The 24,132-nt window shown below is 35.3% G+C and overlaps 3 protein-coding genes and 2 long non-coding RNA genes across 17 annotated transcripts; 4 read left to right on the top strand and 1 right to left on the bottom strand.

Moving 5' to 3' along the window:
- Positions 1–990: 990 nt before the first annotated feature.
- On the top strand, positions 991–5,271 carry LOC141389369 (uncharacterized). Of its 2 annotated transcripts, none has more exons than XR_012409029.1 (2): positions 991–5,143; positions 5,220–5,271. XR_012409029.1 is itself a non-coding variant. In XM_073960787.1 (2 exons), exons 1-2 carry the CDS (start codon positions 991–993, stop codon positions 2,841–2,843), a joined length of 1,797 nt encoding a protein of 598 aa, XP_073816888.1. In that variant the 3' UTR covers positions 2,844–5,271. The 2 variants fall into 2 exon arrangements, 1 of the variants encoding a protein (XP_073816888.1); XM_073960787.1 differs by having other exon boundaries at positions 991–2,766; positions 2,823–5,271.
- Positions 5,272–5,421: 150 nt separating this feature from the next.
- Positions 5,422–8,601, top strand: LOC141389387 (dehydrogenase/reductase SDR family protein 7-like). Of its 6 annotated transcripts, none has more exons than XM_073960829.1 (4): positions 5,422–5,566; positions 6,994–7,473; positions 7,530–7,995; positions 8,153–8,601. In XM_073960829.1, exons 2-4 carry the CDS (start codon positions 7,159–7,161, stop codon positions 8,350–8,352), a joined length of 981 nt encoding a protein of 326 aa, XP_073816930.1. In that variant the 5' UTR covers positions 5,422–5,566; positions 6,994–7,158; the 3' UTR covers positions 8,353–8,601. The 6 variants fall into 6 exon arrangements, with proteins under 6 accessions (XP_073816930.1, XP_073816934.1, XP_073816932.1 ...); XM_073960833.1 differs by having other exon boundaries at positions 5,428–5,550; XM_073960831.1 differs by having other exon boundaries at positions 5,479–5,590; positions 6,899–7,473.
- LOC141389386 (probable cardiolipin synthase (CMP-forming)) lies at positions 8,405–23,191 on the bottom strand. Of its 7 annotated transcripts, XM_073960822.1 has the most exons (6): positions 23,054–23,191; positions 22,830–22,956; positions 11,462–12,166; positions 11,170–11,385; positions 10,972–11,107; positions 8,405–8,881 (listed from the first exon to the last, which is right to left on the bottom strand). In XM_073960822.1, exons 3-6 carry the CDS (start codon positions 12,056–12,058, stop codon positions 8,760–8,762), a joined length of 1,071 nt encoding a protein of 356 aa, XP_073816923.1. In that variant the 5' UTR covers positions 12,059–12,166; positions 22,830–22,956; positions 23,054–23,191; the 3' UTR covers positions 8,405–8,759. The 7 variants fall into 7 exon arrangements, with proteins under 7 accessions (XP_073816923.1, XP_073816925.1, XP_073816924.1 ...); XM_073960824.1 differs by lacking the exons at positions 22,830–22,956; positions 23,054–23,191 and adding an exon at positions 16,756–17,234; XM_073960823.1 differs by lacking the exons at positions 22,830–22,956; positions 23,054–23,191 and adding an exon at positions 16,589–17,009.
- Positions 15,725–16,282, top strand: LOC141389396 (uncharacterized). The gene is made up of 2 exons (XR_012409033.1): positions 15,725–15,829; positions 15,904–16,282. It is a non-coding gene; the product is annotated as an uncharacterized lncRNA (long non-coding RNA).
- Positions 19,959–22,130, top strand: LOC141389395 (uncharacterized). The gene is made up of 5 exons (XR_012409032.1): positions 19,959–20,139; positions 20,200–20,598; positions 20,661–20,789; positions 20,869–21,191; positions 21,257–22,130. It is a non-coding gene; the product is annotated as an uncharacterized lncRNA (long non-coding RNA).
- Positions 23,192–24,132: the final 941 nt, after the last annotated feature.

Below are 24,132 nucleotides of genomic sequence, written 5' to 3'. Positions count from 1 at the left end.
ATAATGGTGAGTCTCTTTTTAATAACTCTTTCCACAGCCAGGGTTCAGCATCACATAAAGCCAAAATATACCCAATGCCAAAATTTGGGGGACTGCCAGAGGAATGGTCCACATTCGTAGAAGACTTCCGACAAACAACAGCAGAATTCGCGTACACACCACTGCAGAACATTATAAGGATTCGCGAAGCTCTATATGGGGATGCAAGAGAAACAGTGGAATCACTTTTGTCAAGTTCAAAAAATGTTGAAATGATTATATCCACTCTTTCACAAACAAACGTCCGGAGCAATTGATACGAAGCCAAATTGACAAAGTAAGTGCGATTTCATATGTTCCAGAGGGTAAGCTCGATTTGCTGGTAAAATTTTCAACAAAGGTGACCAACATGGTTCGGTTTCTGCAAACGGCGGATGGAAAGCACCACTTAAGTAATCCAACATTATTAAGCGAGCTTGTTTCTAAGCTTCCACAGTCAAAACAAATGCAATGGGCTGAAAAGTGCATTTCCCTGGATCGACCTGTAGACTTGGTAGACTTCTGCGAATGGCTTGATAATGTGAAACGTATTGCAAATATGGTATCAGACGGTTTGCCATCAGCACCAGCGCATCAAAACAAAAGGCCGCAAAATAAAAACAAATTTGCCTTTACTGCGAGTGTTGGACACAAATGTGTAATATGTTCTGGAAGCTGCCAAAGTATTACAAATTGTCACCAGTTTAAGAATCTTCCCATTGATGATCGTTGGAAAAAGCCCGTGATTTACGTTTATGTTTTTCGTGCCTTAGAGGACAGCACCAAGTTGTAAAAGGTTTTAACAAGCAACGTTGTGGTATCGACGGGTGTGATAAATCACATAATTACATTTTACACAAAACAGCTGATGCTGGTAAACATAAACAGACAAACGTCACAGCATGTTCAGAAACTGAGAGTCCAAGAAGAAACTTTCATGCTGGAAGTAAAAGTAGTGAGATCTTGTTTCAAATGATTCCAATAAAGTTGTATGGCCCAAAAAAGTGTATCTCAACCTATGCATTTATTGACGACGGCGCAGATGCCACTATGCTAGAGTGGGAATTGGGAAAACAAATTGGATTGCAGGGAAGAAAAGGAAACTTGAAATTGCAATGGCTAAATGGGCACTGTTCGAGTCAGCAGTCAGAAACTGTTGAAGTGTCTATTAGTGGAACTCAAGATGATTGCGTGAAGTATAAAATTTCAAACATATTTTTGATAAAAAATTTGGAGTTGCCAACCCAATCGTTCGCGTTGAATGGATTAAAGTGTAGTAGTGATCTGTCGAAATTGCCAATTGAGAACTATTTCAATATTAAGCCACAGATGATACTAAGTTTGACACATGCCTTTTTAACTGTGCCTATTGATGTGCCAATGTGTCCAGATGACAATGGCCCTATAGCAGTGAAAACGAGATTGGGATGGGTAGTGTATGGCCCGTGTGGTACTGAAAGTGAGCATTTAACAAAAAGAGTGCTACTTACAAGGAAGTCAAGTGCAGAGGATGTAACATTAGAAAGTATTATGAGACAATATTTTGATACGGAATCGTGTATGGTGAAGCTGGACGCGAAACCGGTTCTATCAAAGGATGATCAGAGAGCACTTGCAATTTTAAAGAATACCACTACTTTACGTGGAGGTCGTTTCCAATGTGGTCTTTTATGGAAAAGTGATGAGTATAAATTTCCGGATTCATATTCAATGGCACTAAAGAGACTACAACTTGTAGAGAGGAAATTCAAAACGAATAAAAAATTGGAAATGGGATACAGATCAAAAATGCGGCATTTATTGAATAAAGGATATGCAAGACGTCTCACTGCCGAGGAAGAGAAAATAATTTCTGATAAAACATTCTTCCTACCACATTTTGCTGTCGTAAATCCACGAAAAGATAGTTTGCGTTTAGTTTTTGATGCTGCGGCAAAAGTGCAGGGCGTTTCGTTAAACGATCACTTATTGCCAGGACCAGATCTCAATCAGTCACTTCTGAGTGTCATGTTCAAATTTCGAGAAAAGCCGATTGCAGTGTGTGGTGACATAAAAGAAATGTTTTTGCAGGTCGGAATCATAAAGGAAGATCAAGAGGCACAGAGATTCTTATACAGAGAGAGTGAAAGTCAACCAGTTAGTCAATACGTAATGACAAGAGCAATTTTTGGTGCGACATGCTCGCCGACTATTGCTCAATACGTCAAGAACACCAATGCAGAAATGTTTGTGGACAAGTACCCTAGAGCTGTTGAAGCGATTATCCGTAAACACTACGTAGACGATTACGTCGACTGTTTTTCTTCTGTCGAAGAAGCAATTAAAGTGGTTGAAGAAGTTATAACTATTCACAAGCAAGGTGGTTTTGAAATGCACAAAATAGTATCGAATTGTGAAAGCATTAACAAACATTTTGGCAACCCTGCTCGTCAAACCATGAATATTACGTCTGGAAACCCTGAAAAGATATTGGGCATGCAGTGGTCACCGGCAACAGATGATTTTGTTTTTGATTGTCGATTCCAACGAGTACCAGATGATATTTTAGAAAACAAACGTATACCAACAAAAAGAGAAGTCCTTAGCCTTGTTATGTCGGTATTTGATCCTTTCGGACTTTTGGGTGATTTTACGATTTCTGGCAAAATATTTATGCAGTCCCTTTGGAAATCTGGTCTAGGGTGGGATGAGTTCATCCCAGAGGCATTATGTGATAGCTGGAAGTCTTGGTTGTGCGGATTAGTGAAGGTAAGAGACTTTAAAATACCGAGATGTTATAATTCTGAAATTAATATTGCGAAAAGAACACTCCATATTTTTTGTGATGCTAGCGAAATGGCGATGGCGGTAGTGGCATACTGGCGTATTGAATTATCAGGTGGTCCGAAAATCTCATTTGTCGCCGGCAAAACTAATTGCGCTCCAATCAAGTTTATGACAATACCCAGATTGGAATTGCAGGCAGCTGTACTGGCAGTTCGACTAAAAAATTCTATAATAAAATATCACGAAATACAACCACACCAGGTGATATTTTGGTCCGATTCGAGCACTGTAATACAATGGATTTATTCTGATCATCGTCGTTACAAACAGTTCGTAGCAAATCGAGTTGCTGAAATTTTAGAAAGTACGGAGGAAAGCCAGTGGCTTTGGGTCCCCGGTGAGATGAATCCCGCTGATGAAGACACGCGTGCTCGAGCACAATATGATCCTAATGGGCGCTGGAAAAATGGGCCGGAATTTTTATGTCGACCAAAAGAAATGTGGCCAACACGACCTTCGCCAACCATTACTGATTGTGATGAGGAAATGCGCGCGGGATATTTTGTCTTATCGACCCGGAAAAAAATTGTTGCTATTTATGAGATTGAACGTTTCTCGAATTACTCAAGACTCAGGCGAACTGTTGGTTGGATCTTTAGATGGTACAACAACTTGAAATTAAAAATTAAAGGACAGCCGCTATTGAAAGGAGATTTGACAATTGAAGAAGAATTGCTGGGTGAGAATACAATTATACGAGCAGCGCAGAAAATGGCATTTTCATATGAATTCGAATGTTTAGTGAAGAAACAAACAGTTCCACCAAATAGTTCGATAGTATCGCTCAACCCTTATCTTGATGACGACGGAATTCTCAGATGTGGAGGCAGAATTGACAATGCTCCTTTTATTCCGTACGCCACCAAACGGCCATATATATTGCCAAAAGATCATCGATTAACGCATTTGATATTATATTGGTACCATAGTCGTAATCATCATATTAATGACAATACAGTGATATGTGAAGTTCGTCGAAAGTACTGGATCCCATCCATTCGTGTCGTTCTGAGAACAGTGAAGGCTGCCTGCTACATGTGTAAGCTGAGAAAGAGTAAACCAGCACAGCCTATTATGGGACCGCTACCAGAAGACCGCTTGACGGCATTCGTTCGTCCATTTTCATATACCGGCATAGATTATTTTGGCCCAGTACTTGTCTCAGTTCGTCGTAGTCACGAAAAAAGATGGATTGCTTTATTCACTTGTTTAACCACACGTGCAGTTCATTTGGAGCTCGCCACAAATCTGTCAAGTGATTCGTGTCTTCTTTGCATCAGAAACTTTATAAATCGCCGTGGTGTGCCTGTCCAGATGAGAAGCGATAATGAAACTAATTTCGTTGGCCTCACGAAAGAACTTGGTAATGAAGAAAATTTTATTGACTTCGACAAAATTGATGATTCATTGCGACCACTTGGAATAAAATGGAAGTTTAACGCTCCTTCGGACCCCAGCGCTGGTGGAGCCTGGGAAAGGTTAGTTCAATCTGTGAAAAGACGCTTTATGCAATTTTAAAGGAACATGTCCCAAGGCCTGAAACTTTATATAGCCTGTTGGTCGAGTGTGAAAATATCGTGAATAGTAGGCCACTAACCCATCTGCCAGTGACTCCGGATGAACCTGAACCATTGACACCTAATCATTTCCTTTTGGGGTGTGCAAGCTCCACGCAAACTCCTGCACCGTTTGATCCAAAATTATGTTCATCAAGGAAACAGTGGAGAATTTTACAAAATTTGAAAAATGGTTTGTGGAAACGATGGATGATTGAATACCTTCCAGAATTGACTAGAAGGACAAAGTGGTGTCTGCCAAGCAAGCCAATGGAAGTTGGCTCTTTAGTCTTGATATGTGAACCAGAACTTCCCAGGTCTAAATGGAAGAGAGGGCGTGTGCTGAAGCTGTGTGTGGGTCGAGATGGCGTGGCGAGATGTGCTGAAATACGAACATGTTCGGGTACGTTGCGAAGACCAGTATCTAAGTTGGCTCCTTTAGACGTTCAAGGTTGTGGTGAAGTGTTCCTGGAGGGATCCATTCACGGGGGCGGGGATGTCGGAAACCCGGTTCCTTAAAATTATGCAGCTGGTAACCCTATCGATTATTAAAGTCAGACTTATTGTTTATCGATTGTCTATGTTGTTGTAACTGCAGTCAATATTGTTTTGTTTTTGAGTTGTTCCTTTTGTTACTGCCAACATTTTAAATTTATTGATTTGTTTAGCGATATAAAAGGCTGAAAATCAGCCATTTTTTTGTCTTGTAATTTGTCGTCTTAAAGTTTGTCGTCCCACAACAAGTGAGTCTTTGAAAATATCAATGTATTAAAATCCAAATTGATTTATGTAATTGTTTTATTTCATTTTACTTTATAGAGAATAAATTTTCAATCTACGAATAAATTTTCTCATTTTAAATTTAACACAATGACCGGAGTTTTTATTCTTTAACGACGACAATACCCTTCTCAAGCCATAAGTTGTTCTTTCAATTTGTAAAATTACTGACTGAACAAACATTTACATCGAAATTATTGGGCTGTGGAACATACCTAATATGCACTTGACAGGAACGACTGTGTAAACACGGCTCTTTGGTGTACATACTGTTTAATCCCTCCAAATATGTCAAAACAACGACGTTTCTAATGTAAACAAATTAAGTTTATTGATTATATTTCGTGTATTTCGAGTTTGTCTCTTTGTGGTATTGTTACGATAAGGTTCAAAGATCAGTTAATATCATGGTTCAATTATTAGAAGGTTGGGCAGGTTCATGAAATTATAAAAAAACAACTCTGATTCCGGTTTGCTTATAACTTCAAAATGACTAATAACAAATGCAACAAGTTTTGTTTATTTGTCAATGTTTCTTTTGTTTTCATTTAATTTCAAATATTACTTTTTCATTTATTAAACAACCAAAATGTGTCTCATCGAAATAATGTTTTTAGACCTTCAGTATATGTGGACGAAATCCGTATCAGACAATTTGGAGTCGAGTTAACCATGCCAGGACGTCTGTCTGTCTGTCTGGAGCGCACGATAACTCTCGAACGAATAGACTGATTCGGTCCAAAATTTGCCCAAACATAGATCAATCCTCAAATTGCGTCAAATCGATTTCTTGGAACACGTTGTATTCCATATTATGACAGTACAGGAGCAAGTCCATACGTCCTAAGAAAATTGCACGAAAGCTGCAAAAAACTCCTACGGCCATCATGTGTAGTGGCTGGTGAGGACGACAACTCTCGAACCGAAAACTGCGTTGGTTCAAACTTTGCATATCATAACATTTCTAGTTTGAAGATGGTGCTCTAACGATCCACTACTTCCGGCCCTCCCCCACAAAAGTTCACCATTTTACTTTAAGAACAATTTACAATTTTTGTTCAGGATGGAGATAGACATATCCCGTTTCTATATTTTTGTTATTATATTTTTTCATGTACTGCCCTGTTGATAAGCGCAAATTCTTAGTCTCTTCCAATTTGTCCATTTGTTCCAGTTCAGGGAAAAATCTTCACCCACATATTAACAGCCCAATTCGATCACAATGTTTCACTTCAAATCCTACATCATGATTATAGAGCACCACACCAAAATTGCCGCGATAGTCTTCATCAACTACACCGCCACCAACGCCATAATGTCGTTAAGGGCCTAACCTGTACCTGGAGAAATCCATCCGTAAGATCCATTCATCTATCCATCAGTTCAAACTATCTGCAAAATATATAAATCGGTTAAAAATAAAACAGAAAAGAATGATTTGGCCTTATCAATCAACTAGGAATCATTGGAGTGTCGTAAGGCTTCTGGTATACTTCCAAGAAGTGTCCAATAACAATAACATTTCTTGTGTGTTTTACTTTTTCTTTTTTATTTGATTTTGAATTACTTTATTTTGTCAACCTTGTTAAAAATCAATGTATACAAACAAACAACTTCAAAACTGTTTTGACACAATAGGCGGACCACAAGAAAAAATTGTAATCAGCTGTTTGCTATGGCCTACCTTGTAATGATTGTACCATGAGTTAATATCATAGATGGTCAAAATTACTCTTAAATATTTTTTAAGGGAAAAATAAAACAGCGTTTTTGTTAGAATTGTTTTACATTTTTTAATATTTTTAACACACAGACGACATCTAAACAATTACAAAAAACGATTTTATTAAAAATAAAATAACAAAACAACCCGTAAATGTTTATTTATGTTGTAACAACGAAAAAGAGAAACAAACCACAGCAACGCTGGCGTGCGTGAAAGCCCATCTATTGTTAATATAAACATTCTAAAGATAAAATGGCATATGACACAGTGGGAAAATGTACAGCACCCTCAGGAAACGGTGATTGGAATATTTTATATTGGATATTGGGAACGATATGTATGCCGGTTGCATTACCATTAGTTCTGCTTAATTTATGGAGACGTTCTTTGGTGGCTAAACAAAGAAAATGTTTACCTGGTAAGGTAGTACTCATAACAGGAGCTTCTTCAGGTTTGGGAGAAGCATTGGCACACGTTTTCTATAAAGCTGGTTGTAAGGTGATATTGGCTGCTCGCAGAACAGATGAATTGGAAAGGGTTAAGAAGGATTTATTGGCCTTGGAAGTGGTAAGAGTAAATGAAATAAGAAGATAAAACTATTTATGTGATGTTTTTTATTATAGGTAGGCACCGCTCATCCACCCACAGTCTTGCCTTTAGATTTGGCTGAATTAAATGCAATCCCGAAATTTGCAAATGATGCCATTGCTATACATAATGGTATAGATATTTTGATTAACAATGGAGAGATTAGTGTAACAGCTGAGGCCATTACAACCGCATTGGATTTTGATTTAAAAGTAATGATAGTCAATTATTTTGGAACCGTTGCATTAACCAAGGCTGTATTGCCCTCAATGGTTAAGCGACAAACTGGTCATATTTGTTTTATAAGTTCGTTACAAGGAAAAATTGCATTGCCTTATAGATCTGCGTATTCCGCATCTAAACATGCTGTACAAGCATTTTCGGATTCTCTGCGATGGGAGGTGGTATCAAAGGGCTTGAAGGTAACATGCTTTAGTCCTGGCTATATTAAAACGCAGTTGTCCATGAATGCTTTGACAGCATCTGGAGAGAAACACGGAAGTAAGTATTCCCGTATCACTTCACGCCTAAAGCATTTTGTTCGAAAAATAAGCATAAATGGGTGAATAAAATGCTTGAGGCGTGAAGTGAGAGGTGAAGTGCGTCTCAGAACATATCCGATTGTGTAATATTTAATCTAATTTATATACCATTACAGAAATGGACAAAGCCACTTCAAAGGGCATGTCTCCTGATGAATGTGCCACTAGTATTTTAAAATCATTGCTGGCCAACGAAAAAGACGTTATTATTTCCGATCTTCCGGCCAAAGTAGGCTTTTGGTTACGTTTTGTTTGTCCACCTTTATACTTTTGGATTATGGAGAAAGAAGCCTTGTCAACAGCTAAAGAGGAATAAAAATCTATATACAAATATATAGTCCATTACACATTAACACTATACACAAATATTTATATTGTACTAAACGTAATTTCACAAATTTTGAAACTTTATTAAATAGTTTGGTGTTGTTTCTTTTTAAATAACAAAAACAATGTAATCAGTTCTTTTGAAAAAAAAAAAAAAACTAAAATCAATACAAAAATAACTTTTCACAAAATGGAAAAATATTAAAATAGAGCACATTATATTCAACAGCTGCTAATATTATAGTCGAGTTTATTATTTTCATTATTATGGTTGCTATTTCTTTTCAACAAGGCGTCTATATTGCAAAAGGAAGCATTCGATATGTTCAACTATTTATGACGATTCTTCCTTCTTCCCATCCCCATCACAAATTGTCTCACTTTCAGCATCAACTTCTATTTCTTTGGAACATGTTTGCTTAAAATTTTAAATGTATTCTTATCTAAGATATAACTTAAGGCGGCAGCTAATGTAGTCAGTCCAGTCAGGTACCACAGACCATGTAAGGCAGTGTGATCTAGAAAAAAAAGAGAAAACAAAGTATATAGGAAAAACATATGTTTAGAGGAGCACCACCCCGATTATCAAGATATTTTTATGATTTTATTTTAATTGGCTGGCTTGGGAACGGATGTAACCTACTGTTAAAAGATCATTTGCAGCTAATATCCAGTAGGCAAAATTCAAAACGATCAGCCTATCACCTGGAAAATGGTTAGCCACAACAGTTCGGGAACGGAGGACTAATCGTCGGGTTGTCAATATATAAAAATAAATATATACAAAAATAAACAATAAAACAGGGATGTAGTGGCACTGAACTTTCCTCAAACACTTTTTATATCGAGCAAAGTGGAAAGTTGTCTAATAGAGTTACCAAAAAAATCCTTTTTTTGGAACTCCCCCACCGAATTTTTCCCTTGCTAATCTAGCGATCTTTGTTTCCATAGTAATTTGTATGGGCCAAATGTGAATTTTCAGAAAAATTCTCTAAATGTCACAATAATTATGGTCCGATCGATTATGGTCCGATTGTTAACCATAGTATTGTTCAACGAATTCAACAAATATTTACATTTTATTAATATTTTTTTTAGTTTTTGCTTTAAATTAAACAGATTTTTACCATCTATCTTCTTAAAGTTCTTTGAAGAACACATAGGTTTCATTCACGAGCAAATACTCGATCGAATCGATTGTCGTAATTAGGCCCCAGAAGCGATTTTCGAAATTTGTTGTAGAAATAGTTTTTTAGCAAAAAAAAAAAAAAAATTAGGTCACTATTGTCTAAGGGATGGAACTAAAAGGAATTATAAAATCATTTCTAGTGGAAAAAGAATGTACGATTTGTCTAGTTTCAGTTTAAGAATTACACGAGACCCCTTCAAATGTCTACACCAACTGAGAAATTGATACATACAGGCATGTCACAGATTCCGATCGGAATGGTTGCAATTCCGAAATTTCATTTCGATCGTTTTTGTCTTAGCTTCTTTAGATTCCGATCGATTTTGTGAAGTCAAAAAACCTAATTATTTATTTTAAATGCGAAATTAAATGTAAATTTGTTAATAAAACAACATTTTAATTATTTCTAACAGCCTGTTCATGTATGTCGACCGAAAGGTTTTTTGCGCTTCGGAAGTGGAAAAAATCATTTTCTGTTCATGTAAACGCCTTCGAAACGAAAATCTATGCGACCGACAAGCCATACGAAATAACACGTAAACGTACACTTTTCCAATAAATTCGGGTTTCTGTATTTCGAAAGGACTGTCTCTTATAGAAAGCGAATGTCAAAATCACTCACTTGCCTTGTAGCTGCCGAGTAGAACGTAAACTCGCGAATAACACCGAAAATCTTAAAAAAAATGTATGCAACACATTCTTGAAACAAATTAAAAATTTTATAGACACATTTGAATGGAGGTTTCATTCATTATTTGGAAGAAATCAATAAAATAAAATAATTCAAAATACCGACACATTTTATTTTTCAAACAAAACAAATCACACATATTCCAATGCTTGTATGTATATGTGAATTTTGTTTTCATTTCTCATTTGGCTCTCATTTATTGAACATAGTTGTACAAATGTATATTCAAATTAGTAGTATTTCGCATAGGATACGTAACGGCAGTCGCACGATAGTTTGCGAAATACTACATGAACGCATTTTTAGACGGAAGCGAGTGACTGCTTTCCTTTCGTACAGGTTTCCGTGCGACATACATGAACAGGCGGTAAGTGTTTTAAAGTGGCAGATTTAAACAAAATAAAAATACAATTCCGTTTGCAAAATCAAAAGTGGTTTCATTCCGAAAAATTCTTCGTTTTTCGTTTTCTGAAGAAGCTAAATACAGAATCAATTCCACTTTCGATCGGAATTCGTTTCTGTGACATGCCTGATAGATCCAAGATTTTGTTAGGTCACTCCCCCTGTAAGTTCTCAAATGGTATCGAACTTGGTATTTTGTCGATAGACTGCGATTTAACACTTCAACCTTTAGTCAGATGTAACACTCGATTAAGCCTACAGACTTCCCTATGGAATTTTCTAAATATATCGTAATTAAGACAGCAAAATGGCCGAAAAGAACTTACCTAAATATCCCCACATTGGTGCTCCTAAACTAATGCCTACGGCTGATAATTGCACACCAGTATTAATTTTACTAATAAGGGTCGGTTCCAGTTGAGCTGTAACATGGGTGGCATCAAAATAACGGGAGAAGGTGCGCTATAAAAATAAATGTTAACCATTATAGATCCACGGTGAAAATATTTTTATAAACAACTTACTGGGGGTGGTAAACTAATATAACGTATAACAAATCCGGCAGCAATCAGAAATACATCACGAAACAGAATTGTACCGGCCAACCATAGAGGCAGTAAATCACAATAGCCCATTGAAATAACCAATGAACCCATAAGAACTTTATCCGCGGCAGGGTCTAGAAAAGACCCAGCCTTACTTGCCTGGCTTGGCCATCTGCGGGCTATTTGCCCATCAAGCTATAATAAAAAACATTAACAAAAAAAAAATAGTATCTCAATAACAAACAAAATAGTATATCATTAACAAACCTACCAAATCTGAAATACCAGCCACAACCAATAAACTAATGGCCACTTCATAATTACCATCCACTATCACATAACCAATGTAGGGCGACAGAAACATACGTCCCATTGTCAACATATTTGGAATGGTCATGATGTTCTCTCGCTCGACCTCTTCCATTTTTTCACGTACCCTTTGCTGGACCTTATGCCTAGCCTCTCGAATATCTTCGGCAATGACATTTTTACGCTCAATAAATGATTCCCGTTTCTTGTCAATGGCATCGCGAATATCGTCGGCAATAACATTTTTGCGCTCAATAAATTCGGCCCGTTGCTTATCCAAAACATCCTGCAACATATCACGACCCTTGAGAGTCTTCATGTGCAGTAACTGCTTTTTACGATCGGCATACATACGCAATGTGGCCACATCCCAATTGCGATATTGATTAACATCCAAAAAAGAAATGCGTATAAATCCAGTAGCAGCTGCATAACGATTTAAACAGTTCATAATTGCATTGGGCATATGGGAATTGCTGCCAGGTGAAGCTAGTTCGGTAAGATTTTTAAACCCACAGCCTCGACGGGCTACTTGGCGGAAAACTGTAACGGGCAACATGATGTTGGGTAATCGTTGTTTCGTTTGCGGAATCAAGGGTAAATGTAGTTTCAGTTGAAATTCTTCTTACAGAAAGGAAATAAATCCAATGCTTTGCTTTAGCTAGACCTAGGAGAGAAATTCGAGAAAGAAAATAATTTAATTAGAGAAAGTACGGAATAATAACCAGAAAAACAACAATAAACCCTTGGAACAAAAGACTGCTTTAACAGCTCATTGTTCCAAAACCGGACATACGCCTAACCTCAAACAAGTACAAATCTTAGCGCAGGAAAATAACTACAGACGGAGATATATGTTGAAAATGTTACATATCATTAACATTCCTGCAGAAAAACGTATAAACTATAAAACAGATACCGAACACTGTGCGCAAATATACAGGAGCACAATTGAAAAACACCAAAAAGTTAGTTGATTTCTGAACTCAAACAAGAGCAAGACGTATGTGGTGCTAAGAAAGAAATAACAATGTAATTATTCAAATGTGAAAAATGTTTTTTTGCTATATATTTATATAAATTTTCTGTTGTTTTCTTTTTAAAAGTGAAAATGCCCTGATGATGATCATAGAATATGATCGAAATATTGGCAAAAATAAAAATATAAAAATCAAAACAAAACATTGTTTTAATTTTTCCCTGACCTCGAGCCAAATCAATAAAACAAAAGATATAAAAAGTCCAAAGGTCAACAATAATTATTACAAGAATCATAACACGGAAGGCACGCCGAGCTTAAAATCCAACAACAACATGCATCTATATAAACATATTAAGCAAAAATACAATAAGGATACACGAAACATCATTAAGGACTATTCAAAATGTAACAGGCAATCAGCACGCCTAAAAACGACGACAACATTCCTCATAAAATGTAAGCAATCAGGTACTATACCAAACTTCATTTCTAACACCACTAAACATTCACGCAACATATTCAAACACAACAATATTATACCAACAAACTTATGGACTTCATTAGACACACTCATATACAATTTCAGTATCAAACTATTAAAATTATTAATACAAGAAAAACACAAACAGTCAAATAAGATAAAAGAGAGGCTTGAAAACATGAGAGATCAACTCAAAAATCTCTTAGATACCGAAGATCTGACATTACTCATTGAGAGTGAGAACATAATCTTAAACACAGAGAACAAGAAACAAAAAGAGACACACATCAAAAAATTGAACACACTAAAACAAAAACAACAATCTGAGCTTAATATACAACACAATAGAGAGTGGTTTGTCAACACAACGGACACAGACATTCCTACAAACGTAGAATGGCTACTCTCTCTTGGTCCCAAATTTAGTCTCCCTACAACAAAAACAACATTTCCATTATTCAATATTATCGCAGAGGGAGAAGAGTGTATACCAATGGTGTGCACGGCCATCCACTGGTGGTTTCTGTAAAATACTCTTAATTTCATTAATTCAACAACACTTGGGCGTTTAAGTATTTGTTGTAATAATTCTTTAATAATTCATTTGTAGCATGATTTTAAATAACATTAGTGCTTAAAAATGTTTAAATATGTAATGAAACAACAAGGAAAATTAAATATTAATTCTCCCTTAAATTTTCTCTTTTCCTATTTTGCTCACCATTGGTGTATACAGACACTGGAGAGCAAAGAACGGCAAGAGAACGCCAGAGTAAATTTGGTCACACTTATAAATGATTACATGAGAAACACAAAATTAGGGAAGAGAGATCGTTTCACATTAGACCAATGGTGAGCAAAACAGAATTTAAGAGAATATAAGAGTATTTAACATTTGTCGTTTTTCATGGTTTTTCTAAATTGTTTTTTAATTGTGAAATCACAATTTTAATCTAAAATCGTAGATGAAATTATTTATTAAATAATAATTACAAAAAATACATAAACGTCTGAGTTTTGTTGAATTAATAAAAGTAAGAGTATTTTACAGCAGCCACCAGTGGATGCCCGTGCACACCTATGCATTAGACACAGTGGGACATACAACAAAGTTCCTAAAGGAAAATAAACATATTCTGATACTTAATTCAGACAAGGGTGGCAAAACAGTAGCGATGCAAAAGAGTGAATATGAAGACAAAATGAACACAATATTTTCAGATTTATGCACCTACAAACGAATCAAAAAAGATCCAACAACAAAACTACAAGATAAATGCAACAATTTTATAATGAAATTGTTTGAATTAAAAATAATAAACGAAATTGAAAAAAACAGGATGTTAAACAAGACGTCAGTACCTCCCAAAGTTTATGGACTTCCGAAGATCCACAAGGAAGGAATCCCATTACGACCAATATGTTCCTTTATAAACTCTCCCACCTACAATCTGTCAAAATACATTGCAACGATACTCAAAGTTCTAACAAAAGACTCCATATACAACATAAATGACGCAGTGGAATTTAAATCAAAAATCAATAACCAACACATAGACACAGATGAAAAGCTCATATCATTTGATGTCATATCTCTTTTTCCAAATGTCCCTGTCAACTTAGCTATCAGCACCATAAAAGAAAAATGGCACATTATCAAGGATTATACCAACATTCCTATGAATCTATTTATTGACATTTTGACTATATGTATCAAGGACTCACGATACTTTTTATACAAAGAGAAGATATATGAGCAAAGAAAGGGAATGCCGATGGGCTCTCCAATTTCCCCAGTGATTGCTGATATAGTAATGGAAAACTTACTCGACGAAACAATGAAAAATTTACTCATAAAACCACGATTATTGACAAAATATGTCGACGACATATTTTGTATCGTAAAAAACGACCAAATAGAAAACACGCTCAAAGCATTAAACGCATACAATAATCAGTTAAAGTTTACAATGGAATGTGAATCTGACAATCACTTACCATACCTTGATTCAGTGATACATAGACAGGGAAATTCTCTATTTTTAGACTGGTATCAAAAACCTATTTCGTCCGGACGTATCATCAATTATTACTCCAAACATCCTCGACGTATCAAAATTAATACCGCAACGAATTTTATAAGAAGAGTGTTTCAAATCAGTGACAAGAAGTTTCATTCCAAAAATACAAAAGAGGTCAGAAGAATATTGATGATGAATGATTTCCCCATAAAAACTATAAATGAACTGATCAAACATACAAAGGTCAGCAAAAGTAGAAATACAGAAACAAGATTAGAAAAAACATATAAAAGATCTACATACGTTCCTGGTTTTTCCGAACGTTTTTCAAAATCAAATCTATATAATACAGACCAATACCAATTAGCCTTAAAGAGCTGTAATACAAACAATGCGTTCTTCAGCAGGACAAAATCAAAAATACCCCTAGACGACAAATCAAACGTTGTGTATAAGATCAGTTGTAATGGTGACAAGTCCAACATATGCCAAAAGGTATATGTTGGCACTACAAAAAGCAAACTCAAAACTAGGATGAGTGGTCACAAATCCGACCAGAAAAACAACAATAAACCCTTGGAACAAAAGACTGCTTTAGCAGCTCATTGTTCCAAAACCTCAAACAAGTACAAATCTTAGCGCAGGAAAATAACTACAGACGGAGATATATGTTGGAAATGTTACATATCATTAACATTCCTGCAGAAAAACGTATAAACTATAAAACAGATACCGAACACTGTGCGCAAATATACAGGAGCACAATTGAAAAACACCAAAAAGTTAGTTGATTTCTGAACTCAAACAAGAGCAAGACGTATGTGGTGCTAAGAAAGAAATAACAATGTAATTATTCAAATGTGAAAAATGTTTTTTTGTTATATATTTATATAAATTTTCTGTTGTTTTCTTTTTAAAAGTGAAAATGCCCTGATGATGATCCATGGTAGAACAAGAAAAGGTAGCAGCAATACCCAGCTGACTGAACTGGGTTGTAGTGTTAGTGTCAAATTCCATTCGACATTTTATGTATTTATTTCTATGTTCGATGTATATTAGGGATATATATTTTTGAAGAACAAATTTATTCATCAGAAAAAAAAAACTATTTCCCATAAAGACGGCTTCATATCATTGACATGTAACCTCCTCCAGGTCCGAACGACATGCCGCACACTAAAACACCGCTTATAGAGGCGGTACAATATTTGTTAATATGTGTGGTATTTTCTTAAACTTGAAAAGAATAAAGCCCTAATAAACATGTGCTTTTTTGTTTTCAAAAGCAAATGATTGAAACAGCTTCTCTTTTTTCAATGAATTACCAGCGACCCGAAACATGTTTGCAAGTATTCTACTTTCTGCGAGAAATTATGCATTTAGTGGAATGATATGGAAACATTCAAATTGAAAATCTAACGAGTTTTCATTCATGTTTTCCAAAATATTCAATCAAATGTGAAAAATTATTAGTTTTTAAATTCCAATAATTTATAGACATTTCCTTGTTTTGTTTACATTTACGTTGACACTAAGGTTTACAAACAAAAACAAATTCCTTTGTGGTTGTTGTTCGAGTTGTATTTGTTGTAGTATTAACTTTACCTTGTATTTGTTCTACCATGATGATGATCGTAGAATATGATCGAAATATTGGCAAAAATAAAAATATAAAAATCAAAACAAAACATTGTTTTAATTTTTCCCTGACCTCGAGCCAAATCAATAAAACAAAAGATATAAAAAGTCCAAAGGTCAACAATAATTATTACAAGGGTCGGTCTTTATCTTTCAGCTAGAGTTGTGTCGTTCCGGAACGAACTAGTTCAAAGGAACTACTCCACAAAAGGAACGATCGGTCCTAGGTCCGACTATGCGGTTTAGCTAGTTCCTTTTGCTCCCTCGTTAATTTTTCTCCCATTCTGTTTGCTCTTCTCTTTCAGTTAGTTCCATCAGTTCATTTAACATCAGGTGTCTCTCTCTCCCTGTCTTTTATTAGTGAATAAGAAATCTCATAGTGTCATTTCGTTTTTCATTTCTTACTAAAATGATCTTTGCCGAATTAAAAAAAAAACAATTGAAGTATTTTTAATTAGTAAAACGATTGTAAATTTGTTTCAAATATTTTTAATCTTCCATGAAGAAAGCCGAAAACAATTTATTTTTCTTTTGTTTTGATGAAGAAGAAGCACGAACGATATGAACTGAGTGAACGAGTATGAGTGTGGTTACACATATTAAGGTTGGTACTAAAAGGAACTAACTGAACGACCTAGTTCCTTTTGCGGAACGGAACGGAAAAGATCGAACCGCAAAAGGAACGAGATTGCCCAACTCTACTTTCAGCGGTCTGTCAATTTGAAGTAGAGTGATGTAGGTTGATTTTTTATTGGCAAATCAAATTTTGGTAGGGATATAAAAATCGTATTTTGTCTTATAGAGTTGTATAGATCCGGAACGAACTAGTTCAAAAGAACTACTTCCACAAAGGAACTCGCAAAATAATAGCAAAAAAACGATAATTGCAATAATTTTGTGTTCCCGTGCTTTTTTAATTGTAAAAGTAGTAAAAGAGCGAACTGTGGAAAATGTGTGTAGAAGAAAAAAAAAGTGGAACAAATATCAAAATTGGCAATCAGAAGCCGGCACCCATATTGCTAATTGTCACACCCATGGTATAAGTAAAGGGTTGTTTACACCATCTATCAATGTCGTATGAGATGCCAAATTTTCTACCTGCGAATGTTGTACACATAGTGTAACCACTATGAAAATTTTCATCTATCAAAATGATTTGCAAACTCATATGTAAATTTTTCATTTAGGGAGCGCTCTATTTGATACGGCATTCTCGTATGTAAACATAAATTTATCAGCTGTTTTCTGACATTCTCAAACAAAAAATGAAAAACAAAATCTTTTAAAAAAGAAAATGGAAAGGTATGTATATTTAAATATTCAGTAAAGTAAATAAATGGCGTTTATAATGTTATTTTCAGATCGATTGGTCGAAAGAAGCAGTCTTTGAAATGATTGTTTGGTGGCAAAAACATGAATGCCTCTATAACTCCAAACACCAATTCTACCAATTCAGTTTCCTTCAACCAAAATTAAAATTTGCGCAAAATTGCAACTCAACAATAAATGTAAATAATGACAAAAACAGCTGTTTTTATATTTTTAGGTTATGTCATACGAAAATAACACTTGCAGGTATGAACGCACAAATTGAAAGTTGTATGGATGACGTCAATTTTGACAAACATAGAGAATGTCGAATGGGTGAAAGAAATGGCAGCTCATATGACATTGATAGATGGTGTAAACAGCCCTTAAAGAGGCAGATTTAAATGAAAACAATCTATAGAACCCTTGTTTTTCCTGGATGCCTAAAATATCAAAATTAAGCTGTGTTCCAGAACTAAAAAGTTTTTACGACTTTTACACATTTTACTCGAAAAAGCGTTCCCATACACAAAAAAGTTGTAAAATGTTCACTTTTCTTTAAACAAAAATGGCGCTGAATGACGCTCTCTTTAAAAACTTTTTACACGACAAATTTGGGCGAGTAATAAAATAGTAACATGGTTGCCGGCGTCTGATTGGCTGATACGCCGACTTTGACATTTGTTCCAGTTTTTTTGACGTATTTTCCATTTTTCCGTTCCCGAACTATTTCAGAAAACTTGTGTGTAAGAACAAATTTTTTGCAGTTCTCTCTTTTACGAGTTTTACCATTAAAAAGTACGGGAACGAAGCTTTAGTAAACACAAAAGCTACAATTTGGTTTGTTTACAATACTGTTACGAATGTAACTGATAGGTTTAAGTTAATTTAGTTTAATTTCCGTTAATTTAAAAATTTGAATTGTAACGTAAAGTTTTATTACGCAGTTACTTTATTTAAGCAACAACAACAACTACCATGTAGAAATCTCTTCATCATTCTAGTTCTTTACCTTTCATTGTTGTGCTTTTGTTTTGTTTTGCCATAATCATGTAATTATCGTTTAGTTTGTTACTTCTTTATTTCTTGCATTTGTTTGTTGTTGCAATTACGTCATTACTGTGTTTGTCCACTGTATTGATCTTTCCCCATGTATGTGAGTCTGGTTGTTCGCTTATGGGTACTTTACACGATATGTTTTTTACATATGAGTTGTCACTTCTCCAATACAAAATGTATATGCAAAGTGACAACTCATATGTAAAAAACATATCGTGTAAAGTACCCATTAGTGCGAATGTGCGTCTGTGTGTTCGTTGTACAGATTCGAGGTGTTGCCATATGTTCTAGATATTTCTCGAACAGGGAGACTTTGGGGTATAAATACAGGGGAACTGGGAATGACGAGTTAGTTGTGTTTAAAGTATAGTACACATTGACAAGCAAAACTGACAGTCATCGAGGTCTATTTCGTGAATATCAAAGCCTAACTGAAAAAATTTCTTTTGTAATCTCTAAATAATACCGTATGTATTGTATTTCAAAAGTTTTTAGCTAAATAAAAGTTGTTATTTGCAGGAAAATTGTCCTAAAAGTACGTTGACTGTCAGTTTTGAATTATAATGTGTACTCCCCTTTAAGCGTTGAACTGAACAGATCGGTTAAAGAATAGCTGCGTGCTAACTAGAGACTTGCTGTGTGCTTAGTAATTAAAGTCGGTTCCGAATAAGTGTAATAAAGTAAATAAAGCATTGTAGAAACGTAATCTAAAACTAACCCTGTTTTATTTGGTACAAATCGTACTGGGGAATAAAACAACGTCTACACGGAGATTAGTTAAATCTAATTCCGTAACAATACTATTTTTGAGCATTTTATAAAAAACGCGAAAAATGAATGAAGTGGCAAGGTTTCTCCACATAATCGAGTTGTGGATATTATAAAATATGTGTTTAAATACAAATGTGAATTCCTTGAATTCCCCACTACAGCAATTTCATGATTTTACTCTACTATCATGGCAGAATAAGAAGGTAATCTCATTAGAAAAACCCGTCCTTGAGCTGCCAAATACAACCATGCATTCGAAACAATATGAAAGTTGTTTTTGTTATTGTATGTCAATTACAACAATAACAAAATTGTTTGTGTACATTTTCTTAAAATTTTGTGTGTATTAAATATCTTCGTAATTTTGGCAAAAGAAAATGGTAAGTAGTGTGATTGAATGAATGTTTGAATGTTCTTTATTGTTATCCGTGTTTTTGCAGAGTTTAGCCACTGCGAGACCAATGGCACCATATATGTATATAGAAAGGAATTAACAAATGAAGGAAGACGGCCTTTGCTTGCCAGCAGTTTCAAGGCACCCATTTACCCTGCGTTTACAAATGCCAGTAAAGGCAAGACAATAGCAAAAATACAAACCTTTTTCACAAATACATTTATAAATGTTTAAATATGTATAGAGAAAATTATGAATGTATTGGTGAAAATGGTTTGTAACTTTGCTATTGTCTTGCCAATACTGTCTGTGTGTAAACGCCTAGTTATGCTAAAGCTATCAACGATATCCACCAATCCGACTGCAGTGGGTTCTTTCTTACCGGATTCTCTACGGCTAACATTAGCCAATTGATGTGCCGTAACAATCATCAGCGAACAAACCAGTAAGTTATATGTTTGAAGCAAAGATGAATGAGTTTATATTTATATATGTATATATTTACAGGTCACTAAATCTCTGTTGAATCGCGATTGGAATAGCCAATATTTTTTTTCGAAAACAGATCAATCTGCAGTTTGCCTGTTTGGAAAAATTATTTTTTGAATTTTATGTTATAAGCATTCTAGTCCTTCGGTAAGTGTTCCATTATCAAGTTTTTAATAATTTGCAACGGGGTAACTAAAGCCAACGAATTAAATATCCCTACTTTTAGGTAATTATACTGTTTTGGAAATTTTTCGTAACTGTACAAATCCCAACGCTTCCATGCGACATTGTCGCTGACCCCTCATCGCATACTACAAGGATGAAAGTTTGCTCCGTGTCTTCCGCAAAATCTCCGGCATTGACTTGTTAGTCGTTTCGTCTTTTTAGTAACACCCAAAAACAGAACAATCCATTATGGCTGCAAAAGGTTGGAAACAACAACAATTTGAGCTAACATTGTTGTCAGTGCATGGTTTTCAATTAGTGAGTGGGAAGAGAAGCTCCCTTTGGCTTTCTCGCGTGTAAATGGCTGCGGAATGCAGGCTTAAAGTAAGTCGTAAATATGTGATAACAATCAGGATAAAAAATTATGTTTATATTCCTTCTCCCCTAAGTAATTTACAATCAACGATTGCCCGCCATTCCATATTAGTGCAAGATATACGAAAGTGCGACCATCTAAACGTATTGTGCATTAACTGAGTTTGGAACATACATATGTATATGGAGTGAAAATAGCAACTTAGTATAAAGTTCCTTAAACTATAAACATAGCTTTGGACTAGTTTTTCCACGCTGAGTACGAAATGAGAAAAGTCAACAAAAGATATTTTTATTCGTTTTGATATATTTATTTTCATCTGCAAAATATCTTTTATAATCCATTTTAACTCTAAGGAGAAATTAATAAAAATAAATAATAAAAATGGTATTTTTGCCTAACAGCCAAATTACAAAAAAATATATTCTTATGCCTTTTTTATTGGGGATAGCTGGAAATATTACGATGTGCAAAGGCCACAAGTAAGATTTTTTTAAAGCTTTTGGACCAATATGTGTGGACGCTGTTACGTGCCGCTTTAGGCGTTGACCAGATTTGGGACCAGCTAGCTCAATCGGCTTCCTCTCCTGGGTATAGGTCCATCCCATCTGGCAACCCACGGCAGTCACAATTATCCTAAACCAAATGAACACAACTATCACGGAAACACACAGAAGTAGGGTGTAGGTGGACCACCAATCGCCCATCCCAACCATGGTCACTTGATTCCTATGGATCAATGTTGAAGTGACTCCCTTATGACCGCCCACACTATTACACTTACCCTTTCACCTTGCCCTCATGCCCCCTTGTTTCTTTTACCAGAACATTATTCTCACTCTGTATTTTTCATTTAAATTTCATATTTTTTTATTATTAAATCTTAAACCTAGCTTTATAAACTTGTCTTTAAACTAATTTTATTGTATTTTTTTTTCAGGCTCACTGGCCAATTCGAACCCGGTGTTCCGGAGTAAGGTTAATGCTCTTGAAATATTCAAATTTGACTATAATCACTTTTGGACTATAAGTTTAGTATTACAAATAATAAAAAAATATCTTTAAGTTAAAATTTAGACAAACAAAAACATAATAAAACAATTCTAAAATATCCCCGAAATCATACTATGCCTTTTTTTTATCAAATTTACTTTTAAATATGCACCATTAAAACACTGTCAGGTTACTCTCTTAAGATACTATTTTGCCTGCGGAAACGTTGACCTGGTCTTGACCTAAAGGAGCTCCCTGAAGTCTCACTACAATATTGTCTCAAACGCTAGCAATTTTCCTATCCTAAAGAGGTTCAACACCCACAGCTACTGCGCATTAATTCTTATATTTTACTCTAATATGATCTCAGTTCACAAACAAATTAAACAGAATTAGACTCTAACGTGAACTTAACTAAACTAATATTATTTTTTTTTTGTCACAAAAGCGTATATAATGGGTTATCTCTTAAAATATGTTTGATCAAAAAAAATGTATTGGTAATGATTTTGTTGCCAATAGATTTGTTCATTCGTGTAATAAAAAAAAGTCTCTCTCTTTTTGTGTCCAATTGACGTTCTAATATAGGATATACATAAGTAAAAAAAATCCTCTGGTCGTCTTTACTCTGGACAAAAGATGACAGAGGTTACCTGGAGTCCTTCAATATTATTGTTCTCATCCAATATCACTTCCACCATATCCTTTGGAACAATGTATGTGTGTGGCTTTCTTATACAACAGACTTTGAAGGTTATGATTTTCTATCTCCACGGTAACCTGTATGGAACATACGAATAATTTGTTAAATCACTTGCCTTATCACTTGAGACCACAAATCCATCTTTTTTTTTATAAAAAAAAACACCCGTCTCACCTCTGTTATTATTCTTAATCTTCACAATAAAAATAATATAAACTCCAACCACTGTTTACAGATTTAACCGCGGTAAAATATGAGCAAAGGTGTTTTGCCTTTAGCCAATATGTCTTTATGTTCCAATGACAACTTTAGAAATGCTCAAAGCCAAGCGCCAAATGCTTAGTCAGCATCAAAAATCACTATTCCTTTCACTCATGTAAAGATGGTCGTCTTTCTCATAGTTTTACTGCTTGTATTAATAAGTATTTGTCTTTATTTATTTTCTTGGTTGGAAAATATTAGTAAAAGTACTTTCTTTTCCTAGTTTTTCCGGACAACAACCCCTGTCATATCCGTTGAAAATTCAAATTCTTAAATTTTTTCTCAACGTATGCCGTGACGTACGCCTTTACGCTATACGCCCTACATTTCTGTAGGTCGCATCACCAAGTCATTTTTCCCACTAAGAACCCCTATACTGATCAGCTGTTTCGCAACATGTTGACAATTTTATCGACAACCACATGCAGCCGGCTGCATTGTTTAGTGTTTTTAATATTTTTATATATTTCTGCTACAATTTTCACAATACTAATCTATTTTTCTTTTCTTTTTCAGGTATCCTGCCTTGGGGAATGGTTTCCAGCGATGGAAACCATAAACTGACGGTGCCCTTCCAGCTTATTATCTTTGGCAAAAATTACGTGCTGGCGGCATCGCAACGTGGGACTAGGGGACCCCCGGTGGGAGAAGATTAGACCCTCCAAAGCAACACACCCGGTCCCCTAAGATTTATTAAAAAAAAAGACTTGTTTTGGAAGGTGGTTTTTGTAGCTTCCACCGTGGAAAAAAAGCTACGCCCTAGCGAAGCTCCACGCAAATTTTTTTTTGCGTCAGGGCCGTATTTGCGGGTTTGGGGCGCCCGCAACAACGCATGGGCCAAGAAACACATAGCGCTGTAAAATGGACCACAAATATTGCCTTTGTTAAAATTTTCAAAACGTTCCTTGATCATTTTTTGAGGGGCGTACCCGACTGTACTGTTCGATATATACCCTCTTCGTACTTATTGTAAGTTTGGACGAAGTTTTAAG

The sequence above is a fragment of the Musca autumnalis genome, unplaced genomic scaffold (genome assembly GCF_047663935.1).
Source record: "Musca autumnalis isolate F117 unplaced genomic scaffold, ASM4766393v1 scaffold_1, whole genome shotgun sequence".
NCBI classification, from domain to species: domain Eukaryota; kingdom Metazoa; phylum Arthropoda; class Insecta; order Diptera; family Muscidae; genus Musca; species Musca autumnalis.
The sequence above is the reverse complement of the archived record's forward strand: the minus strand, read 5'-3'. Positions and strand labels throughout refer to the sequence as shown.

Excerpts from the sequence above, each read along its gene's own strand:
- LOC141389386 (XM_073960822.1), bottom strand. The coding sequence starts at position 12,058 with ATGTTGCCCGTTACAGTTTTCCGCCAAGTAGCCCGTCGAGGCTGTGGG. Across the intron at positions 11,108-11,169 it reads ATATTAGTTTACCACCCCCA|CGCACCTTCTCCCGTTATTT; the intron begins GTAAGTTGTTTA and ends TTATTTTTATAG. Across the intron at positions 8,882-10,971 it reads ACCAATGTGGGGATATTTAG|ATCACACTGCCTTACATGGT; the intron begins GTAAGTTCTTTT and ends TTTTTTTTCTAG.
- LOC141389387 (XM_073960829.1), top strand. The coding sequence starts at position 7,159 with ATGGCATATGACACAGTGGGAAAATGTACAGCACCCTCAGGAAACGGT. Across the intron at positions 7,474-7,529 it reads ATTTATTGGCCTTGGAAGTG|GTAGGCACCGCTCATCCACC; the intron begins GTAAGAGTAAAT and ends TTTTTATTATAG. Across the intron at positions 7,996-8,152 it reads ATCTGGAGAGAAACACGGAA|AAATGGACAAAGCCACTTCA; the intron begins GTAAGTATTCCC and ends ATACCATTACAG.
- LOC141389369 (XM_073960787.1), top strand. The coding sequence starts at position 991 with ATGATTCCAATAAAGTTGTATGGCCCAAAAAAGTGTATCTCAACCTAT. Across the intron at positions 2,767-2,822 it reads GGTTGTGCGGATTAGTGAAG|AACACTCCATATTTTTTGTG; the intron begins GTAAGAGACTTT and ends TATTGCGAAAAG.